General features: G+C 39.5%; 1 protein-coding gene across 1 annotated transcript in view; it reads right to left on the bottom strand.

Annotated features, from left to right (window-relative positions):
* Nucleotides 1-9,016: 9,016 nt before the first annotated feature.
* UBN2 (ubinuclein 2) overlaps nucleotides 9,017-23,031 on the bottom strand; it is a 71,965-nt gene continuing 57,950 nt past the window's right edge. The window contains 3 exon segments of the mRNA XM_037514279.2: nucleotides 9,017-15,308; nucleotides 19,198-19,287; nucleotides 19,656-19,887. Of these exon segments, the coding sequence (XP_037370176.1) occupies nucleotides 15,259-15,308; nucleotides 19,198-19,287; nucleotides 19,656-19,887 (372 nt within the window). The 3' untranslated portion in view covers nucleotides 9,017-15,258.

Genomic DNA, 23,031 nt, shown 5'->3' with positions numbered 1-23,031 from the left:
AGAGGAATAGAAAATGTCACAGAAAACAATATACTATTTATAAAAACAATAATAAAATACCTAGATATCGATACACAGACAACACATCTACAGAGATACTTTAAAAGTTTTATTAGAAATCATAAAAAGGGGCCTCCCCGGTGGCGCAGCGGTTGAGCGCTGGGTTGTGAAGCTGCCCGCAGCCTCTGCAGCGCCGGTTCGATCCCCAGCCGCTGGGCGAGGGTCCCACATGGCGCGCAGACCTCTCCTGCTGCCCGCTGCTCCCCTCAGCAGTGTACTTCGGTCCTTCTGCCTGCTCTGCTCCCGGCTCTGGCTCTGGTGGATTCTCTCACCCTCCCGCGCTTCTGACTGTACCCAGTGCTTGTATAAAATAAATAAATAAAAATAAATCTTAAAAAAAAAAATAAAAGGATTTGAATAAACAAAGTGATATACCATGAATGATGTAACTTAAAGTTTCAATTCTTCCTAAACCATTCTACAAATGAAATTTAATTCTAATAAAAATTTTAGCTGGATTTTTTAGTGGAATGTCAAGATTTTATCTAAAATATTTGAGAACAAAAATCCACAATTAGCAGAGTCCAACAGAAGAGCAAAGAGGGAGATTCTCCCTACTGGATATCGTACATAAGTTTCATAGTAACGAAAAACAATGATACTGGTACAGACATAAAAAGAACAGTGGAAGAGAGCTCAGAAATAGACCCTTGCATCTGTGAGTTCTTGACATATGATAAAATGTTACCAAAAGTCAGTGGGAGAAGTACTGATTTACTAGATGGTATTGGAAAAATTACCTTTCTAAAGGAAGGAAAGTAAAGCTCAACCTCTACATGACACAGTGCACAAAAGTGGACAATGGTAAGATTATAAAAGGTACACTATAAGAAAATGGAGGAGGAACGTCCGTGACCAATAGTGAGGGAATTTTCGTAACAAACCCCTCAGAACACAAATGTAAGGCAAAAAGTGGGTTGATTTGACTGTTCAAAAAGGAAGGATTCCTGTTCAATAAAGGATCCAGAGACAACTGAAAGACAGGTAGCAGGCTGGCATATAAGACACGCCTGAAAACTGCTAAGAGATAAAAAGCTGAAGGTGCAATTGAAAAATGGATATAGGTGAACAGGCAATTCACAGATTAACTATAAACCTTTCTTGGGGTCGTAAGGGAGGCCACCCAAGTGCCTGCGTAGGGCACAGCTACAGAAGACGCAGTGGACACATACGACGGAACATGATGGGAAGCGACACACAGTAGGTACATACAAGGATGCGGATAAAATTGAAGGCAGAAAGGTAGGAACAACACACTATCGCATGAGACCATCTGTATAAAGCTGCATGCACACAAAGCAAAGTACTTATTTTCGCAAGATGCACGCAGCATTAGGGGTGCCATTCAGAAAATCGAATGGGTGCCTGTGAGACAGAGGGGATGGGAATACGGGAGGAAAGAGAACCCTAAGTTATTTTTGAAAACGAGTACTTGTACCGTGCGGTGCTGTGTGTGAGCCACAAGCTCACTCTGCAAAGAAGTGTAAAAACAAAAGTGAGTCTATACAACACACAGCCAGCAGCCACTGGGCGTGAAGGGGGTGCTGGAGCAGCCAGGGGGCTCCTCGGATGCATGGGGGAGAGCAGGTCTTGGGGATACTGCACCTAAAGTAGGTTCACCTCTGGACCACTCCATTTGATGAGCCGAAAGATTCCCTTCTCTGTTTTAATAGACTTTAAAGCAGTTTCACTTGAATTTTGTAAGCCAGGGGTTTGCTGTCTGCCACGAAAGAGCTTTAACTGACAAGTATCTACTCCCATACTTTAAATGTTAACAACATTTTTTGAAGTACCATGGCTTCATTCTCTATTTTGGGAAATGAGGCGAGCAAGAGGAAGCGTGAGCGCAGGAAGAGAACAGGCAGGAGAGACAGGATAACAGTAGCCACCATTTAAGAGCTCTTCTATGTGCGAGGCACTGTGCTAGGTGCTTTCAGGCCTTGTCTAGAATTCAACACCAAACCCTGGAGAGAAGGCGGCCTGCCAGGAGCCAACAGCCTCTGGTCTAAAGTGCCGCCACCTCACAGCGAGGGCCTGTGTCTGCCTAGTGTTAGCCTCTTCTCCTTCGAGGCTAGCCCACCCCGCTCGATAAAGGACAGGGGGAGAGAGGGGCAGACACAGGGGCACAGAGACAGAAAACAAGCCACGTCACGGCACACACCGACAGGGAAGAGCGCTCGTTTTTTGAGGGAAGGTCATTCAAGAGCACCTGCCTCAGGAGGGGCTGTCGCTGTGCTTTGGAAAGCTCACCTCACTGCTGAGAACCCGACACTTGGTGCCCCCAGAATCGGCTTCTGCCTTACTTCTACTTTTCAAAACTTTTTAAAGATTTTCTCCAAGCAGGGTCACCAGTTCCAGAAACTCGCAAACCTTGTTACTCTACATGCCACAGCCAACTTCCGACTGACTGGCACGCCTGCAGACGGCACCCATGTGAAGGAGATTCCAGTTGAACTGGGGCAGCAGCCTGAGTGTCCACTGATCAAGAATGGGCACCATGAGGGGCCTCCCCTAGTGGCGCAACAGGTTGAGCGCAGCGCTGTGGAACTGTTTGCAGCCTCTGCAGCGTGGGTTTGATTCCCGGCCGGCCAGGAAGATACCCACATGGCACGGCAGACCTCTGTCTCCCCGCTGCTCCCCTCAGCAGTGCTTTCTGTCCGTCTGCCTGTTCTGCTCCCCGCTCTGTCTCTGGTGAATCCTCTCACCTTCCTGTGCCTCTGACCTGTACCCCGGTTCTTGTATAAAAATAAATCTTAAAAAAAAAAAGAATGGACGCCATGAACCAGTGTGGTCCAGCTGTGTGCCCACGCCATCACAGAGCACCACACAGCTCTACCTACTGATGTGGAATCACCTCCAAGAGAACTGAGAAAAATGCCACGCCCAGTACAGCAGATAAGAGCTAAATTTAGGTCCAAAAGTCACATACATACTTATGTTTCTCCCTGGGACAACAGGTAACAGTGGCTGCTCTGGGGAAGGGAAAAATGCAAACCAAGGTAGTAAAGAGACTTTGCACTTACTTTACACCTGGGTATTATTTTTTGATCACATGCACAAGTACAAAAATAATCTTTTCAAAATATCTTTCAATCAGGCAGTTCATTCTTATCTTCACTTTGAGCCAGATCCAATTTGGGGATCCTGGAGAAATCTGAGTGAAAGAAATAAATTCCGTTCCCTTCTCTTCTCCCAGTGATGAGACAGGAAGAGTCTCCTCATTCCTTTCTCTTTCTTCAACCAAGTCCACCTATTTATATCTCAAAAAGACAAACCAAAACCCTAAGCAAAAACTTATTGCTATCCATATTCACTGAAAACACACTTAAGTACCTTGATACTTTGGCGTCTTGGGTCTTTACACATTTTACCGTGTTTCTATGCACTTAAACTTCCAGCTGCTCTTTTATTTCTTTTACTTAATCTTTTACTGTTGAAAATTCTTGTTCAATATTATTTGTAAAGTTTGCTTAACCCATCCCCTTTAACACAGCATTAGATTGTCGTCAACTTTTACTATTATGAGCAACGAGTAAAACCTCCTTACACAGAAACCTTTGCACAAGTCCACTTTTCCCTGGAAATAAATTTGTAAAAGCAATGTCGCTTGTTAACTTTGCCCTTGAGCTCCAGCTGTTGCTGCATGCATCCAGTTTCCAGGCAGCCACATTCCCCTGTGCCAAAGCTCAGGGCTGAGATGATTTCTTGCCTCTGTGGGAAAGTGTAAAACACAGCTCCCTGCGCCACAGGTTTTTCTGTAGTCCTTGAAATCACCTCACCTTCTGCACACCTGGCTCTCATTCAACTCTTAGAGAACAGGTTGCAGTTCTCTACTTGCTTACTTCTTGGTTCTTGAAAGCAAGACAGAAAAACTGTCCTTACTTGGTTATTCTGAAACCCTTCACTCCTTGGACCATGTTTTTTTCTCTTGAAAAACGATTTTAAAATACTCAATAAGCAATAAAAGTTAGTGTGATTGGTACATAGTGCTTCTTAACTATGCCTTGTGTTGTTTTTATGTGTGTGCCCTTTGTAACAATGTTAATTGTGGTTACAAGACAAGTGGTCCACAGCCAAGTAAGTGGGGAAATCACAGGCTTTACGCAAAGCTTAACAATGACCCCTCCCCGATGTGAGCACACTTCTCAAGACAGTGCAGACGCAGTTCAGTGGAGTTACTTAGCCAGAGATTTCTTGAGGGGCTACTGCTCCCAAGAACACAATTTTGCAAAACCATCCTTAAATGTTTTTAGTAAAAGCACTTGCAACCTATCCCCCTCCCCACATTAAAAAAAAAAAAAAATTCTCCATCTTAATGACAGTGCATTGAAAATACACTCAGGTAAAAGGGAAAACAAGAAAAAGCTCACAGTACCCCTCTTTATAATTTGGGGTTAAGTCATTTTCTACACTTTGTATGTCTATCTATGCTTGTAAATGACAAATTGTTCTCTATCTTTTCATCCTTTCCCCACTGCCCACCTGCATTTCCAAGGTTGAACTATCTTGCTGCCCTTTTCTCTTAATTCCTTTCCTAGAAGTCCTGTACAAGTGAGGCTTTAAAAGATGATCACTCTGGCAGCTTCTCCCCACATCAACACGTCTTGACTCCAGGCTCACCCGCAGACACAAACACATCCTCCAAGCCCAAGGAAGGACCTGGTGAGCGTGCATTCGGGCCTCCCACGATCTCGCTTCTACTAATCCTGACTATACTCCACAGCAGTCGGGTCTACTTCCTGCTCCTCTTGATCTGCTCAGGAAATTCCCTTTTCCTGCTCAAATCCCTACCCCCATCCATGAAGGCCCAGCTCAAGTGCCACCCACTTGATAAAATCTTCCCAGGTTGCTGCAGTCCAATTTCTCCCCACAGAGGTCACACCGTGATGGCGAATTTTGGGATTGCTCTTTTCTTACCCTGCCATGTGATGGCAAACTGTGAATACGTTAAGGATGGGGACTGCACCGTGCTCTTCTGTATCACGTAGGGCCAAGCACAGAGCGATACAGACAACAGACACCCCTCTTAAAATCTAAGTTAGTCCAATAATACAACAGACACGAGAATAATATGTACATTCCTCTTTATTTAATACAACAAACACGTAACACATACAAAAAAAAAAAAAAAAAGCACTCATGTAAAAGGCCCTGTCACAAAGGAGAGACAGGAAACATCTATTTTGAGTCAAATAAGGCTCCTGCTTTAAAACAGGGGTTTGCTAGCTACACCTGGAATATGAGCAAGGCTGTTGCGAGGAAAAAGAAATCCCTGCACTGAAGCAGTACATCCATGGGGTGAATTCACTCAATTCACAGATCCATACTTAGGAATGTTTGATAAGCCTTCTCACATATTCAAAATTCAGCAGGATTTTATGAAATGTGTATTTTTGTTTTTGTTTCTTGATTAAAAAAATTTACCTGCCCTTTTCTCTTCTTAGAAAATAGCGACAAGAGTTCTCTGAAAACTAGAGACCAGCAAACCACCCAAAGTTTGGAAAGTTTTACCATTAAGGTTCAGAGGGTGTTTGGAGCTGAGAGCGCCAAGGCAAGATGGCAGTAGGAAGAAGAATCCAACTTCTGAGTCGCTTCCTGGGAGCCAGTACTTAACCAACCACTGGGAAAGACACAATGGAGATACTGAGGCTCAGTGCAGGGTTGAGTAGCAGCAGTTTGTCCATATTCCTGCTCTGATTAGAGCCGGAAATTAAACAAGCACCAGTTCGTCTCAAAGAGCCTTATACAAACACACACACACACGTACCCACACCCATTCACATGTCATCACCACCCCCTTTTATTTAAATTTATTATTATTATTTTTTTACTAAAATAATACAAAAAAGGGAGACAGGAATATTTACAAAAATCCATGGCTGGTACAGTACATAATTTTTAAGACACACTAAATGCTACAATCTTTCAGGTCCTGAGATTATTACAAATATCAACTCAAAGCTGTGTTCAGGTCCAGTTTTTAAAGGAGAAAAAATTCCCAAAATATTAAGTCACACACTTATTTAAGATACAGTATTATCCCTTCAAGTTAGCAAAAACACACCTCCCTATAAACAAATGCAATACAGTAATCAGTGCCTTTCACCCAGAGGAGCAGCAATTACTTAGGCTCCTTCCTTTTAAGACTGGTTGTGAAACTCGCTGGCATCTACCATCAAGTGAGGAGGTGGCGAAGGTAATAGGAGATGTGTAGCTGGAGGGAAGTTCCTCTACAGAGCGAACCTTCACTGTATAAATAAGTTCTGTTTTACCTTCTGTTACCAAACAAAAGTCTTTCCCTTACCAAAATTCATATCATAAGGGTTGGACATATGTGCTTACCTAGATTAAAAATCAGAATCCTATTTCCAATCAGTTACAGCAAAGAGATCTGCAAAGAGTCCCATCATTTTTACATCTACAAATAAACTTTCTTGCTTGTGATAAAAGAGAGAAAACACCCATGATTTAGTTACCTTGGCAGACTTTGATTAACATTATTTGGGGTGCATATTTTTACCAGTCAGAGATTAATTCTCCTCTTCTTTTAAGCGTGCATGTTTTAGCAAGCAAAACACAAAGGGAATTCCCAGATTCACACACCCTTCTCAAGAACAGTTTGATTTTTTTTTGTAGTATTTTTCAATGTTAGTCAACAAAAGCACAGTGCAAAGCTTCAATCCTTTCCCTGGATCACAGGCAGATTGAGAACCTACTACCTCTACTGGGGGAAGAGCCATTTGCTTATCAGAAGGAATATGTAATTAATTATGTAAGCATAGCCAGGATTTAAAAAGTTGGCCAAGCTGGCCAACCTTCCAGCTAACTATATAAAATAGTAATACCTTTGTCAACCGAGAATAACTTCTTTCTCTTTTAATGCCTCTAGCCAAAATTGGGATAATCATTGGTAATTTTGTAGGTTCAGGAAAGAAAACCCAATCTGTTGGCAAAGGACAAGGTACCCCTGCAAACTGAAGAGATAAGTTAAAAAGGAGGAAAGTTTACAAACGCAAGGGCAGGAAATACAAGCTAGGATCTCACAAATTAAGGGTAGGCTCTCCCATAGGAAAAACATGCCACTGGATGGTCTTGGTTACTGCCAACTCTTGAATGTGCTTAGAAGGTAGGTGAAGTTGTGAACTTCAGAACCAGAAGGATTTCCCAGTTATCCTGGGTTTGTATTTCTAAGCCCTCTTGCTTGTATTTCAATTAGGTTTCCATTAGTTATCTATTATAGAATATTTTAAAACTAGATTTAAGATAAAATAGAATTATATTATTAGTAAAAAGGGAGCAAAAAATGTAGAGTTTTCTGAAGAACATAAAATCGGTACTAAGGATTCATATGACCTTTGCAAAGTAGGTTTATCCCAAGGGAAGTATGAAAATAAGCAAGGCAGACTTTTATCAGAGATAAGAGTCCCTAATAAAGGTCTGTATCTCTTTTGAATAACCTAGGAAAGTATTAAGAGGAAGCCATGAAATACACCTACTACACAATATATAATCTACTTTTTAGTATGAAAAAGAGAAAAAAACTCTGGTCACCAGTGACGGTTCTAAGTCCTGAACACAGAGACCCCTTAATTACACTACTGAGATTTCTGAACGTATTTTTGACCTGTTTGGGTAACAGTTCGGTAAAGTGTCTAAAATTTAAGTACCAACCCCTATAAAATGGAAGTATATAAGAAAGACTGAGAAGTACAAGTATTATAGTATGAGGAAAGTAAAGAACACAAATAGCTACTTTCAAGCAAATGGTACTTTGGGAGTATCTAAGCAAAACGTAATTTAACATCAAGTTAGTCAAAGGCAGTCTGATTTAAATCCTGAGTCCCTGTCTGAGTCAGTGCTAGGATGTCGGTCTCCTGGAACACGCCTGTCTCTTCACTTTTGGATTCAGTGGGGATACAGGATAGATGAGAGTGAGTGAGAAAAGGAGGTGAAAGACAGTTCAGCCTTTCCTCCCAGACTCTGAACAATATGCAGCTGATATTCTAGTGTAGCAACTGGTTGATGAAATGGTTAGTAAGAGCTTAGACTAGAGACTGGAGAGGAAGAAAATGAAGACTAAAGGAAATGAAGAAAGAACTCAACATTAATATTCAAAGCTATTTTTAATTAGAATCTGACCATCTGTTCAGCTCTATAAACCTGAACACTGTGCCACAGAATCTAAAACTTTTTCAGACTTGAACACTGGGATGATTTTATCATAACTGAAGACATTCCATGAGTCTAACTACAGGTTTGCACCAATGAAAGGATCTGCACTTAAGTTTTTTAATATAAAGTTCACATTTTAACATAGATGAACACACAACACATCTCTATTTTTATGCTTCTGTTAATTTTCCCTAGAGGAACAAACATTCAACAAAACCTTTTAGCCTTATTTCTTTGGGTAGAAGTCTTAACATTTCATTATTTGAAGAATGGAAAAAAAAGAGAAAAGTTGTGGAAAAGAAAGAGATAGTATGTTTATCTGCATAGTTGATGTTTAGAGGTTACAAACTAAGGCCTTATCTGGAAAAAGCAACAAAAAAATCAAACTGATTTTTTTAAGGAAAAAATGTCCTATCACTGGAGAGTCAATGGGCCTTGGCCACTGCGGGAGTAACCCGGACACTCTGTTTGCTTGGGCTTAGCACTTTCTCTGACTCTGGATCATTTCCTCATCCCCCTACGTTGTCTTTTCTAACCCTGAATATGTGCTACAATTAGGATCTACACAGCCCCTCTAACAGTTGTCGCTTCGGACTTAGCCCTAACTGAAGATGCAACACTCATTTTTCCTGTTGTTTGAATGAAGATTATATATATTACTACTTCATGTGCGGCCATGGAGGGTGGGGTAAAATGATCTTCATTTCCTCCTGGGAGCTGGACAAAACAGGCTTCCTTCTATCAGCGCCCCCGCCCCCACCCCCACCCCCACCCCAGACAGGAAGGGAAGCCTGCCTCCCGTTCCGATTCCAATTTTCCTACAACGGGAGCTGCTGGAGGCTCCAGCGTTTTCATAGGCTACAGAAGCAGAAATGACAAGGGAGACTGGCGAAGGGTTCTCAGCTGCTGAGTGTGGTGCCCGCCCCTTCGGCGCTGCAGAAGAGTACACACACCAGCTCCGCATCGCAAGACTGAGGCGGCTCCCATTCATTTTTAGAAAGTTAAAAGGTTAGCTATCCATCACCAGACACACGTGTGTGATAAGGAAATTAGACTGAGAAGACGGAAGAGTGAGGCAGATAAAAATTTCAGGATCATTTAGCAACTCCAATAACCAAGCACCAAACCTCATCTAGTTTTAGCTCCACAACCTTGGCAAAAATCACACATGTAATAACACCATAAAAAGTTTAAAAATCTACTTAGAGTTAAGAAACTTAGTGTTATCCCCTCCCCCACTTACTGACTCCAAACTAACCATTTTATCCCACCAAATATAACGTGTAAAAAACAAATATGCATCTAAATTATAATTCCAGTCATTTGTTTTTAAATTTTAAAAATCATACGATGCTTTTCATGCCCATCATAGGGAAATATTTTTAGCCTCTGCAGAACGGTGATAAAACTATGTTTAATTATATAGGACATTTTAGAAAAAAAATCAAAATATTTTTGAAAGAGAAAAATCTCTGATATCCCTGGGAGGTAGGTGAACATTATTATACCCAATTTTCTAATGGGTAATCTCAGGCACAAAGGTTAAATGGTGTTCCCCCTCAACATAGTGATTCAAGAAGAACAAACAACCGGACTAAGGCCACCTGGCAACAGCTGCTATCAGGTACCATTACCAGGAGCCTCTGCTTTCTCTTTAGTCACCAGTTTCCTCTTCCCAATTAAAACATACTTAAAAGGGGGCACTTATTAGATGTATTTGAATGGGGTTTTGAAGATTGTTACAACTTAGTGTCCCTTAATACATCACATCTGTTTTCTTTTCACAAGAAACAGATAAGTATTAGATACTGAAAATTATTAATTTGGTCAAGGGAGAAATCTAAATGACCCTAAAAACAGATTAAGTCAAATTAGCAGGCAAATAAAAAGAAAACTGAAGATGTCTCGAGAATGTTACAGGTCATATGAGTGTTTCCTCAGTATCTGAAGTCTTGTTACTTGTAACTTTATAAGCCTTTTGATGTATATGCAGCTATATGAATTCTACAAAAATCATTTCCCAGAAGAGAATATGACACCTTTTTAATGTTGACAAAGTTGCTAACTTCCTTCAAAACTTATTCAGATACACCACCATGCTTCTAATGGTAGCGCTCCCAGAATCCTTAGTCTCGCCTGCCACAGTGCACCTTAACAACTTGACCCACAACAGACTCTTGTTATTCCAATGCTTTCTCCAATAGTACTGATGCCGCGTTTGAAGGGCACAGAGCAGTGGATTACATCCAGGAATAGTCAGAGTCTACTAAATTTATTTTACTTGTAATAACTGACTTATTATATATATATATATGTATTTTTTTGTTAACTTCTACAAACAGATATTCAAAGGGGGATGACAGCATCTTGTTAAAAAAACAATTTCCCCATCCACCCACTTGAATCCACTAAAAGCAATGGAATAAACAAGGCAGAAGTTTTGCAAACATTGAAGGGGGAGGGGGCTCTTGGGAAAGGATGCAATGGTACAGCAGCTACTAGTTTTTATATATATTACATATGTATACATATATATGTACATATATATGTATGTATGCTTCTTACACATATATCCATATACATATAAATAAAGGAAGAACATTACAGCATGACATGACGTTGGCAAGTTTGTGATTCTTCCTCCTGAATCCCCTGACTTATTAGCCTGTACTTTAAAATATCTGAGAACAGTTTCAAAAGAAGGGGGAAAAGAAAGGAAAAAAAAAAAAAGGCACTTAACAAAGACAAAGGCCTGAATTGAACATGTTTTAGAGGAGCAATATAAGAATTTTATCAGAGCTAAGAAATGATTTACAGAGTTAAACTTTTCTCCTTCTCCCTACATTTTATAAAATAAAATTGCATAACATATTTGTGATAAGTCATTTACCTACTACTGCATTTTTCTTCTGCTTCATTATTATAAAAACAAAAGCCCCCCAGCAAAAAACAAGACAAAAACAAAAAAACAATCATACATGCACAATAAAAAGTAAAAGTGCCCTTTTTGAGAACATAAGGTCAGCAGAAACTCGTGCTGAAGCACAGGGAAAGTTCTCAAGTTTGGCCTGATGATAGATTATTCTCACTCTTCCTATCTCTAATTTAAAACAAAATAAAACAAACACCAACAAACAAAAGAATCAAACATAAAACCTAGATGATAAAAAGAATACAGGGACCAGTGTGCTTTTTATGGTACACTCCTAAAACAAAGTATCCTAATTCTATACATGGGTCAAATTTATGACAAAACCATCTAGAAATAAAAGAACTGTAAATTAAAGTCGACCAATACAGGCAAATTTCATCTTACAAATGTAGCAGCAAACATGATAACTGGTGTTCTAAGAGATGATCCCAAGGGACATAGAGTTCTCATAATCAATGGCAGTTTGAATAACAGTAGAATTTCCATTTCAGAAAATGTCTTGAACCAAGTAGAGGTGGAAAGGGGTGTGGTAGAGGGCACCAGAGAAGAAAGACTAGAGGTGGCTGCCCTTTCCAACCCTGGGTAGTAAACAATTTAGATCTGCTTTGGGAAAAAAATCCTGGGTTAAAAATCTTTTCTAATAAATTTTTAAACAGGTGTCAAACCCACAGTATTCAAAAACATGTTATGTGCCCGGTTCTTCCTCTTACCTTGGTGATACAGTAAACCCTACTCAACTTCTGTGATATAAAAACTGTAATTTGGGCTAACGACATCCATCAAAGGGGTGGTAGGCATGAAACAATGTACTGACACACTCCTCCAATTTCCTCAAACATCAAGATTTTGAGACTTCAGATTAACTTCCTTTCCCCAAACCTTTTTCTTTAGGCTGTTAAAATCATGACTTCCTTTACCCTCTGATCTCAGAAGCATATGAAAAAGAATTATAATCACCTTTTAATGGAAATTATTGCTTGCACTTATTCTGGGGGCTCTGAATGAGCTTGACACTTTGCTCCCAAAAACAGTCTCCAACTGAGGCTCAGCACAGCTATCTCTGAAGACAACTCTGCTGACCATTATTGCTTGTGAATACTGAGGATTAACTGGTATGTACAGTAACAGCTTACACATCAGTGAAGGCAATTTAAAACACAAGACAATTGAAAACAAACAGCTTAATCTTCCTGAATCAAGAATCCCACTGACTGGGATATAATTAAGTGTGCTGATTAATTTTGCATTGGGATGTTGCTAATGCTCTTCAGAAATACACAATGCTCTATATCCTTTCCAATTACTCACCATTTTAAAAAATAACATAATTTGACTTTTAAGTGCAAAAATACTGTATGGTTCACAAGTCTCTGTGCTAAAAAATAACCAATTTATATGTTTGTTTTTAGTTAGAAAAACTATAAAGATAGGTGACCATAAAGTATGGACACCTTTTTCAATGTCATGATCTAGAAAAGAAACAGTTTTGTATTTACATGTAGGAACGCTTTGATTATACTCATTTATTAAGAATATAAGGATGTCTGTTTAATTTCTACAACATAAAAGTGCTGTCTTGATTGAAATGCAAGTAAGTCAGACATGAAAATGTGCATGTGGGGTTGGGGTGGAGATCTGGCAGCCGCCCTCAAAGAATCAAGACCACAGAGAACAGAACAGAATCTCCATGTATGTGAACTTTTCAAACCCAAGGGCCTTCAGATTATTTTTACTGGTTAGGCATAAAATGACACTGAGGGGAAGAAATGATAATCCTTTTCTTCTTTAGTGACAATAAAGAGTCAGGCTGGGTCTTCTCCCGGCATGATTCAGAACTGATGGATTTAAGAAATTAGAACGGTTACTTCTTGACTTTAATAATGAATGTATATATAAATGCATATATGTGTACAGACACATACACACCGAGAGAGGAAGACACGCACTGTTATCAGTAAGAAGAGATTCATGTGCACTCTGATTTCTCTTCAGGGATGGGGAAGTGAATACAAAGGCTAGCTTTCCCAAAGAAAATTCCTCCATAGCTTTAGCCAAGACTTCCTCCTCTCTCCAAATTGGATAAAAGCAAGAGGTATATTACAGTGGAATAACAAGAATCAGGTAAGTTTCACTAATCAAAAAAAAACAAATTTTAATCAAACAGCCAAGTCAAGTCAAACCTCTCTGCAACATTCCAAAATATCTGTCGGGGTTGATAACAATGTTCTTACTTGGTTTACTGGTAAACTAAATTCTTAGAGGCAAGTATTATATCAGTAATTCCTTTTAAATAATCTTTTCCCTTACAAATTCTTGGAATTAAAAGTTTTCTGTTACTTACTAACTTTTTTTGCTATGAAAGGAAGCCAATGTGACTGAAGTCAAAACACAGGCATGCAGATCTGTGGTAATTTATTCACACTCCCATAAGTTATTTGGGACTTTTGTTCATAAAAGGAAAAAAGGACCCAGTTGATATCTTTCTTTAATAATCTTAATGCTTCAGGGAGATTGGTAATGAAAAAACATGTAAGAAATCTTGCTACTACCAATCTGATGCTGTTTTTAGGGGAGTCTGTCATTAGAAATGGACCAAGTTTCCATTTTTCTTGGGTACAGTTTGAAAGTGTCCTGCAGCCTAAGAAGTCTAAATATCGAGGAAGGGGATGGAGGGGGAACGAGGAGAAAGGGGGAGAATCTAGAACAATGATGAGGCAAAAAATATTTAAATAAAATGTATTCAAAGTGAATAAATTTCTTCAACATCCTTTGTTGAACATCCTATTTGCATAAGGAAGCTGTAGGAACCAAGGAGTCCAATGCGCAGGTTTACTCACATGTCAACACTCTCAGTAAGAATTAGTAAAGCTTTAAGATCCCAAATGCTCCAAACCAATTTCACTATACTGGATACAGGGAGTAAAAATACACTGATTGTTATAAAAAATAATTCCTTGTACACATAATGATCCTAATGTAATTCCTCCCTTTAAAATACCATCTTAAAAATTGCAAAAATATATATATATGCCATTTGAAAGAAGCATATGTAATATACACTTATACCTGTGTCTATCAATAGTTAATATCACCTGAAGTACCACTAGCTAAAAGAACAGCAGGAGAGGTTGTGAACTGAGGTGAAGTCGGGGGATATTTACAGTTCATATTGGTAGGCCTTCAAGGGCTAAGAGCACCAAAGCTGCAGCCCTACATCAAAGATCCCTATTTCTCAAGAGAAAAATGTGAACACAATCACATTTTAACATCAAGAATGGAAATAAGAATTAACCAGTCGATACAGATGCATAAATCACCTGAAGAAGAGAGTGAAGTACCTGCTTCTAAATGGAAGATGAAATTGACCCTTTTACAAAAAGGCGACATCTAAGTTTCATCTGTTAACAACAACAGGCTCAATTTCTTGACTTTTAAAAATCTCCATGATTTAATAATATATATCACTGTGCTAAAATAACTTTCCTGAAGCATCTTTAGTCCACTGATTTACACGGGGAGTTGCTACACACTGGAGAAGATTCAAGTTTGCTCAGGATTTCTGAGGGTACAGTATTTTCTGTTACTGTTTGTATCAGACATAGGGTCATTAATTTTTTTGTGGTAAATTTGCTGCATAGTCCATTCAAATAGACATGATTGTTATTCCTGACAAACTGGCCTAATTCCAGATATCTCGTCTTTTATTATGCAATTCCTTCTACAAGTGTTCAGATCCAACCCCCAAGATGGATGGAGTTTACCCAAATCCTCAATTTCTTCTACCTCTCCCGGGGAAAAATCAAATTTGTACTTCTGTGGGTTTGACAACTGAGTCTTTTTCAAGTCAGTTAAAATGGTAACTCTGTCTTTCTTTAGAAGAGACCAAAGGTCACTAACTTTGCATGAAAGCATTTCTTCCTCCTGCACCTGGCTTTACTCAAGTATGTTTTCTTTTCTTTTTTCCTCCTCACCACAGTGCTTGGGACGAGAATGTAAACATTGACAGAACAGCAGCCCTATGACCACACAGTACTTCCCATCAGGGAGACTCCATCAGCCAGCTGAGTGTCTCATCTCCTTGGCTTGCTGGGGTGTCACTGAGATTTCCGTGGTAATTTAGTGTCCCCTTTACTTTGGCCTCCATCTGAAAAAAGAGATATTTTATTGGAATGGGTCAGCCTGTTATAAAAAATAGGTAAGAAAAACAAAGCAATAAGAACAACACATTTTTTAAATTTTCATGTGGGTGACACTGCTAAAAAGATAACCTTTAATATCTTACCTGCTACAGTATTCAGAGGGGTGAGAAAATCATGAAGGTGATAAAAACTCATCAGAATGATCCTCTTATCTCAAATGGCAATGAGCCCAGTATCCCACACATATTATTTCAACAAGTATCACCAGTCTCATAGCCAGTTGTGTCAAAAACAGTGAGGATTATAAACAAAAGACCTACTCTCCACCTTCAAAGGACTACCCCATCTTTTAATTCCTTTAGAAGACAAAGATAATTCCATTTTCCTGCAAGTGAAATTAAATTCCATATTGTGACATAGCATTCGATAGTTCTCAAGTATTTAAGTAAATGAACACAAATGTAGTGAAAAAAACAGCTGAGTCTGTGTTTTGGTCCTAATCTGGCAACAGTTGTGACAGGAAAATCTACTACTGGGAAGGTTTCTATTTTTACATGTGGCTAGTTAACTTTTACAGGGAAAATGATGATGACTCAATTTAAACCTTAGGCAATTTAAATATAAAACTGGAAGAGTTGAGAAAAAGATGATTCCTAGAAAAAGCAGAACCCATGACCATGAGTGCTGAAAATAGAAAGTCTCTAAGGAGCCATTATCATAGCAAGGAAAATACCCACCCACCCACTTCCCCACCCCAGGTCTGAAAGAAAGAAAGGGGGTGGGGGGAGAATGGTAGAAATCCACAGGTGAAGAGGAACTTTTTTTTTAAAAGATTTATTTTATTTATTTATGCATACAAGAACTAGGGTATAGGCCAAAGGTGCTGGGGGTGACAGGATTCACCAGAGACAGAGTAGGAGCACAACAGGCAGATCGACTGAAATGCACTGCTGAGGGGAGCAGCGGGTGAGACAGCACCATATGTGGGTCAGCTCCCTGGCTGGTGATAGCTTGACAGTGCTGAGACTTTAACCCCTGTGCCCCCAGGGAGGCCCTGAAGAGGGATATACTGCTGTATCGCAATTAACATCTTAAGGCTGGGGGAGAACAAAAAGGTCACACTGCTAAGCCCACTTGTGAGAGTTACGTTACATAAACATAATGGAAAGCTTCCATTATTAAAGAGAAGATTTACCAATGAAACAAGGTGCCATTTCATAAGTTATACAAGCAAACTGTTACTAAAATAATTGTTGACAATATTGAAGGACACGGTTTTTCATTTTATAATGTAATATTACATATTGTGAGAGAAATGATTCCATTTGAAGTATAAATAAACAAAATAGTAAGGTAGTTTTCAAATGTGATTTTACTCAAAGCAGCTCTGGTTAATCAGAAAAATAAAATACAGATGACTCTTGAACAACAAGGATTAAATTAGTGTGTGAGTGTGTGTGCTCCCCATCCAGAGATTCAACTAACTGACATCTCTGGTATCCAGGGAGAGGAAAAAGTCCCCATGTAAGTGGACCTGTGCAGTTGAAATGTGTGTTACTCAGTTGTTAACAATATTCATATTAACTGGACTGTGAGATTCTCAAGATTAGGGCGTGGCAAACTCTGGTCCAAAGACTAAATATGCCCCCCCTTTAAATGAAAATAAATAAAGCTTTATTGGGACCCAGGCACACTAGTGTTACAAATTGACTAAGGTAGTTTTCAGTGGCCAACTTCAGTATTTGCACTAGAGACTCTGTGATCTACAAAGCCTAGAACATTTACTATTTGGACATTTATGGAAAACCAAGACTCCTGCTTTGGACTAGTTAATGTTGGATAATTAACACTGTGGACTAGATACCATGCTAATTTTTTACCATGCTAAAAAAATTTTTATTAAATACTCATAAGAAGCCTATTAAAATCATCTTGTCCAGTTTCTAAGCAAGAGAAGTGATGGCGAAAGAAGTTAAGAGACTGCGCAAAATAGCAGTGCTGGAATTCAGACTTCCAAGCTTGACTCAAATTTTGAGTTTTATATTTTAAAATGCTTTTAAAATAAAAAGGTGTGAGCTTTTTCATTTCAATTACTCGGAAAATACTGAGAGTCATATGTTCTTTCTCCCTCCAGGACACTGGTGCTTCCCAGACAGCAAGATTATTCATATAAAAGTTGGAAAACTAGGGTCATGTTAAATGAGAATCCTGTTTATCTAATTCTGCACGGTTCATCTGCCCCAGAAGCCTTGGCCAGAAGCTGTATCACCACATCACACCGTTGCCAAAACGAAGGGTGGAACTGCTTCAGTTACAGGGCAATCCTCCTTAAGCATTAAAACCTAATCCGGGAGTTCAGGAAGATCAGGATAGCTGACCTAGGTGCCCACATTTTTTTTTTAAAGATTTATTTATTTATGCATATAAGAGCTGGGGTACAGGCCAGAGGTGTGGGGGGTGAGAGGATTCACCAGAGACAGAGTGGGGAGCAGAACAGGCGGTCTACTGAAATACACTGCTGAGGGGAGCAGCAGGCGAGACAGGAGAGGTCTGCTGTGCCTTGTGGGTCAGCTCCCTGGCTGGGTATAAACTTGTGCTGCAATGGCTGTTAATAGGTTCATGGTGCTGAGACCTAAACCCTTGTGCCACCAGGGAGGCCCCATCGGTACCCACTTTATGTCTCCCATTTATACAACTTTGGTATTATATCCATTCTCTCAAGGGGCAAACCTCAGGCAGCTCACCGCTTAGGTCTTTTAGACCGTTAATTACAGCCTGTTGCCTGGAGATTGCTACATAGCTCCGTTTTCACATTGTGGTCAGCCGTAAATGTGTCCAAAGATCATTTTAAATGCAGCGGCCAAAAAGAACAGCAAGGCACCAGTCAAGCTAAGAGGGCAGCTCTATAGTTACTTCTGCTCAAAGATCCAGAAAATGGCCTTCGCCTTCACTACACTATCAGCTGTCTACTGATGTCAGCTGTGGATAGGAGCAAGAAGCTGGAGGTCAAGGTGTTGTGTTCAGAGTCCACGATCTAATTTCAGAGAGATCTAGTTGGACTGTCAGTATAATGTCTACAGTTTGGACCATATTAACACCACTAAGTGGCAGAGAAGTTTAATGGTTAAGAATACAAGCTATGGGGCCTCCCTGGTGGTGCACAGGGTTAAGACGCAACCTATGAGGTTGTCCGTAGCCACTGTAGCACGAGTTCAATCCCCAGCCAGCCAGGGAGATACTCACATGGAGCAGCAGACCTCTCCTGTCTCACCCACTGCTCCCCTCAGCAGTAGATTTCAATCTGCTTGTTCTGTTCCCCACTGTCTCTGGTGAATCCTCTCATCCCCCACACCTCTGGCTTGTACCCCAGTTCTTATATGCATAAATAAATAAATCTTAAAAAAAAAAAAAGAACACAAGCTATGGAGTCAGACTTCCTGGGCTTGTTTCTCAGATATAACACTAGTGCATCACCCTGGGTAAGCGCTTACTTCTCAGTTTCCAGATGTGTAAAATGGAGGCTGTTACCTCACTCACAGGCTTCTTGTAAGGATTAAATTTGCTAATATATGTCAGTAGTCACAAGACTATCTGGCACTTACATTTTTAATCAACTATTATAAATGCTAGACATGAATTTTATACAGTTCCATGGGCCTTTCTTTGTGATCATGAACATGTAACACATTCAAAATGCAGCTCTTTACATATGACGAAAGATCTCATTTACTGATGCCCTTTTCTTAAAAGGAGTTTGTTGTTAATGAGGATTCAGCCATGAAAATTTGCTTTCTACCCTCTGTCATTCCATTCACATTATTTTCAGAAGAGACTGAGAATCTACATTATAACTCTATATAAATAAAGAGCTGAAGAAATCAGTAGTTTTCTTACCATGAAACGTTTGCTGTAAGTGTGTAGGCAGAGGTGAGTGGGAAAGCGTTGCTGCATGCTGAGCTCCTGGTTGTAAACCCTTTAGTAAATCTGAGAGGAGAACACACCTGTTAGTAACTTCTTAAAATGAAGATTTGAGCTCTTAGATCAAAAATGCAAAGTTTATCTAATGCAAGCACAGACCCTGACTTCAAAGACCTTCTTAACATAAATTTTTAAAAATTGCATCTGTAAATGCCTATGTATGCAAATAACCCAGCACACTTGGTTTTCTATTAAAATTTCATTAAAAGAAAGATAGATGGCTTATTAAAAACTGTAAATGAGATCTCAGAATCCAGTTGGACTTACACATAGATGAAATAAAGTGCAATGATTAAAAAAAAATTCTGTCATCTTCACTAACTCCAACTGGACTAATCTCGATCAGATACATTTTGTGAGAAGAGCCCACTTACTCTGAGTTAGGCTATGGTGGAAAGCGGCTGAGGTAGATCCCGACGTGGTTGTCACTCCAGCTGTGTCCGCTCCAAAGCCAAGTAGCTCCAAGGGAAACTGGAAGGGCATGGTCACTGGAACAAGGCCACCCAGCATCCCAAAAGGAGTCACATTTTGATTTGTTACAGACAAAGGTGATGTCATGAGAGTCAGAGGTGAGGCATTAGCCAATAATGATGCTCCTGCTGTGGACTGCAGAAACCAGGGGTCAAAATACATAAGAAATCAAGTCTTTAACCTGAATTATTTAATATCCTCATGGGTGCAATACTGTGTCTTATATCTACTCTAACAGAAACTTTTGTGAGCCAGAAATGAAGACTGACTGAGAAAAAAATATATTTCAAAGAGCTATCAATGTTGGTTTTGTAAATATGATTATACTTAACTATTTATCACCAGATACTGTTATTTTAATGCCAATATCAACATGTACTCACTCTTAATCCACTCATTTCTACCTTAGATTCCTACTTTTCCATTTTTGCTCCTAGTCCCCAGATCTGAACCACTAGTTATTAATTCCAGTTTCAATTTGGCCTCTGAAAATGCTTGGTAATCTTCCTACTTGTCTGATAATCTTTCCTGGCACAATCCCTGCAGTTGCTGTTCCAGGCTATTCTGCTTCTAGAGCTCCTAACTCAGTATCCTTCATTTCCATGGTTATCACAGAGAGAGATGAGGCCATCTGGATGTTATGCCTCATCATCAGTCCTACCTGACTCTTTCTCAGAGGTTAACCACCTGAACTCTGCTACAAATCCCACCTCTGCAGAACTTTCTGGGGCAAACAACTTGTACTGCACCTTTTCTGGGTTTCCTCTCTGTATATATATACAGAGACCGCTTTGTTTATTTTTACAAGCCTGCTGGTATTCCTTAGCAACAACCTGAGTTATTTGTGTCCCTTTCATTGTCAAACTTACTGAATGCCACTTCATTTCTTCTTTCCTTAACTCCTGAAAGCTGGTTTCATTTCACTACTTTTCTGAACTTAGATGCTCCATGGTAAAAGGCAAATCACAGAGTGTTTCGACATACCCCACCCTCAAGCTTTGATGCCAATGTTTTGATGTGTGAAAAATACATCAAAAAATATGCTAACACTGACGAGCTTTCATTGAGAAATTACTTAAACATTCCCGTTCAAGATAATTCAATATCTTTAAACTACTTTCTATACAGCAATTAAGTTTTTCCCATTTTGACATTTTTCTTTTCTACATGTAATGATCAAAGGTTACAATGAAACTTCCCCAGCATCACAGATTGTAGTTTCTGCAACTATGAGTTTTCTTTCGTAGCCTTATTTTACCAACTCTAAATTTCTTTGGTTAAAACTTTTATAGTTCTGGGAGAGAGGGAGGGCCGGCAGGAGGGAGGGCAGGAAAAAAAAAAAACACAACACAAAACTTTTACAGTTCTTCCTGCTTGCCCATGACTGTGCAGGAGCTTCTCTTTTTCCTTTTCCTTTCTCTAATAAACCTGTCCTTTTAAAATGTAAAAAAAAAACAAAACAAAAAACCTCTAAATTTAGTGAAGAAAAATGGACTACTTTGAAGATTTTAGTCAATCATAAATGTTAGCTGTTTTCAAGTTATTCTGTGAGTTGATCATTTCTACCAGTAAACATTACTATTAATAAGTGCTGGTTATCTTATTTCTTAGTTAATACATGTGATTTCCCCACACATGTATGCTGCATTACATGTCTCTATGCACTTGATGGTCCATGTCACTGCTAAGCAAAAAATGGTGGATGTTCCCCTAGAATGTTCTGGGGTTTCCCATCATTTTCCAATAGCCTCCCCTTTTCTATCTCCTTTATTTGTCATCTCTCAAACGTATATGCATAGTTTTAACCTCTCATCTTAAGTGAGTAATTCCATCTGGATATCTGAAACTTGCAGACCTAGCAATTGAACACATTATCTTTAGCAATCTCTCAGCCCCCGCCCCCCGGCCCCCCCACCCGCCCCACTATGTTCATTGCTACCATCAAGTCTCATTCTTTCCTGGTTTCAAGCATCATAAAATGAAGGACAAGATGAGCTCACAAGTCAGCATATAACCATATACCATTCATTTTTTTTTTTTTTAACCATAGCTTCCCCCAGCATTTAAGTAGAAAGTGTCAGCACCTGATATTCACACCTGTCTATGGATTTGCCCGTCTTTCCTCTATTGTGCCAATCTCGATACACAAATTCAGAAAGTAATTCAGAAAGAATTACTAAGTTAGAAATAATAATACTTTGAAGCATCTTGGATAGAAAGGATCCCACATTGATTTAAAAATGAACAAGAGTGTTTTCGTCTTTTTAATCGTAATTCTATTGTAGTCTCAGGGTAAGAGAGGGCACACACTCCAACTCGCTCCAAGTAAGGCCCTTTATTGTGTAACATTAAAAATTGCTGATAAAGAAAAGTCTTTGAAACTCCCCATATCCACCTTTATTTGTTCATAAAAGTAAAATATTATACCAGATGAACCAAATGTTACACAGGCATTTCTCCTGTTAGAGGGCAGAGACCTTCCATAAGTGGAGTATCCCACGCTTGATGTTACTTGGAAGACACAGCACAAGTTGTTAACATGAAGTGGGTAAGCAGCAGGATAATGCCCCATAATCCAAAATCGTTTCCACTAGCTTCACATCTCATTTCAGAGGAAAATATGAAGGGGAACCTTGCCCTTCCTGTGGTGAGCACTGCATTTTTTTTAAACCAAGCTTTATTTTGGTGAGTACATCTGTTCCCTCTCCAAACATACAGAATGACCTTTTGAAATGCAAGTCAGACCATACCACTCCCCTGGCTAAAGATCCTCGAACAGCTTCCCATTACACACAGAATCAAGTTCTTTATCATGGCCCACAAGGTCCTCCACCTCATGGTTCTGGTTCACCTCTGGCCCTATGACCTACCCATCACCTCTGCCCAGTCCAGCTGAACAGGCCTTCATGCCACGGTCTTTCCTATCTCACACAGACCAGCCCTCTTGTCTAGACTATTTACTCCCTCTTATGGTTGGCTCTTGTTCATTTAATTGCCAGCTTAAATGCTGCCTCCTCCAAGCAGTCTTCCCTGACTTCCTTAGCTATGTTAACACCCCCATATTAGTCTGTTTTCATTTTTTATTAGCCCTTAAAATATTTTTAAAAATTAATGTTTTGCTTATTTTCCTTTCTAGACTATACGTTCTGAAAGAGAGGAGGATCTTGAGTTTGGTGTTCACTTTATTTCCCCAGCACCTAGAAGAGTGCCTGGCACATATTAAACACCTTAGAAACATGTGCTTAGTGAATAAATTACTTCGGAAATCATAAAGTGGCA

Source organism: Talpa occidentalis, unplaced genomic scaffold, assembly GCF_014898055.3.
Source record: "Talpa occidentalis isolate TD23 unplaced genomic scaffold, MPIMG_talOcc4v2.1, whole genome shotgun sequence".
In the NCBI taxonomy this organism is placed as follows: domain Eukaryota; kingdom Metazoa; phylum Chordata; class Mammalia; order Eulipotyphla; family Talpidae; genus Talpa; species Talpa occidentalis.
Note: the sequence above shows the minus strand (reverse complement) of the source record. Positions and strands in the feature narration are given on the sequence as shown.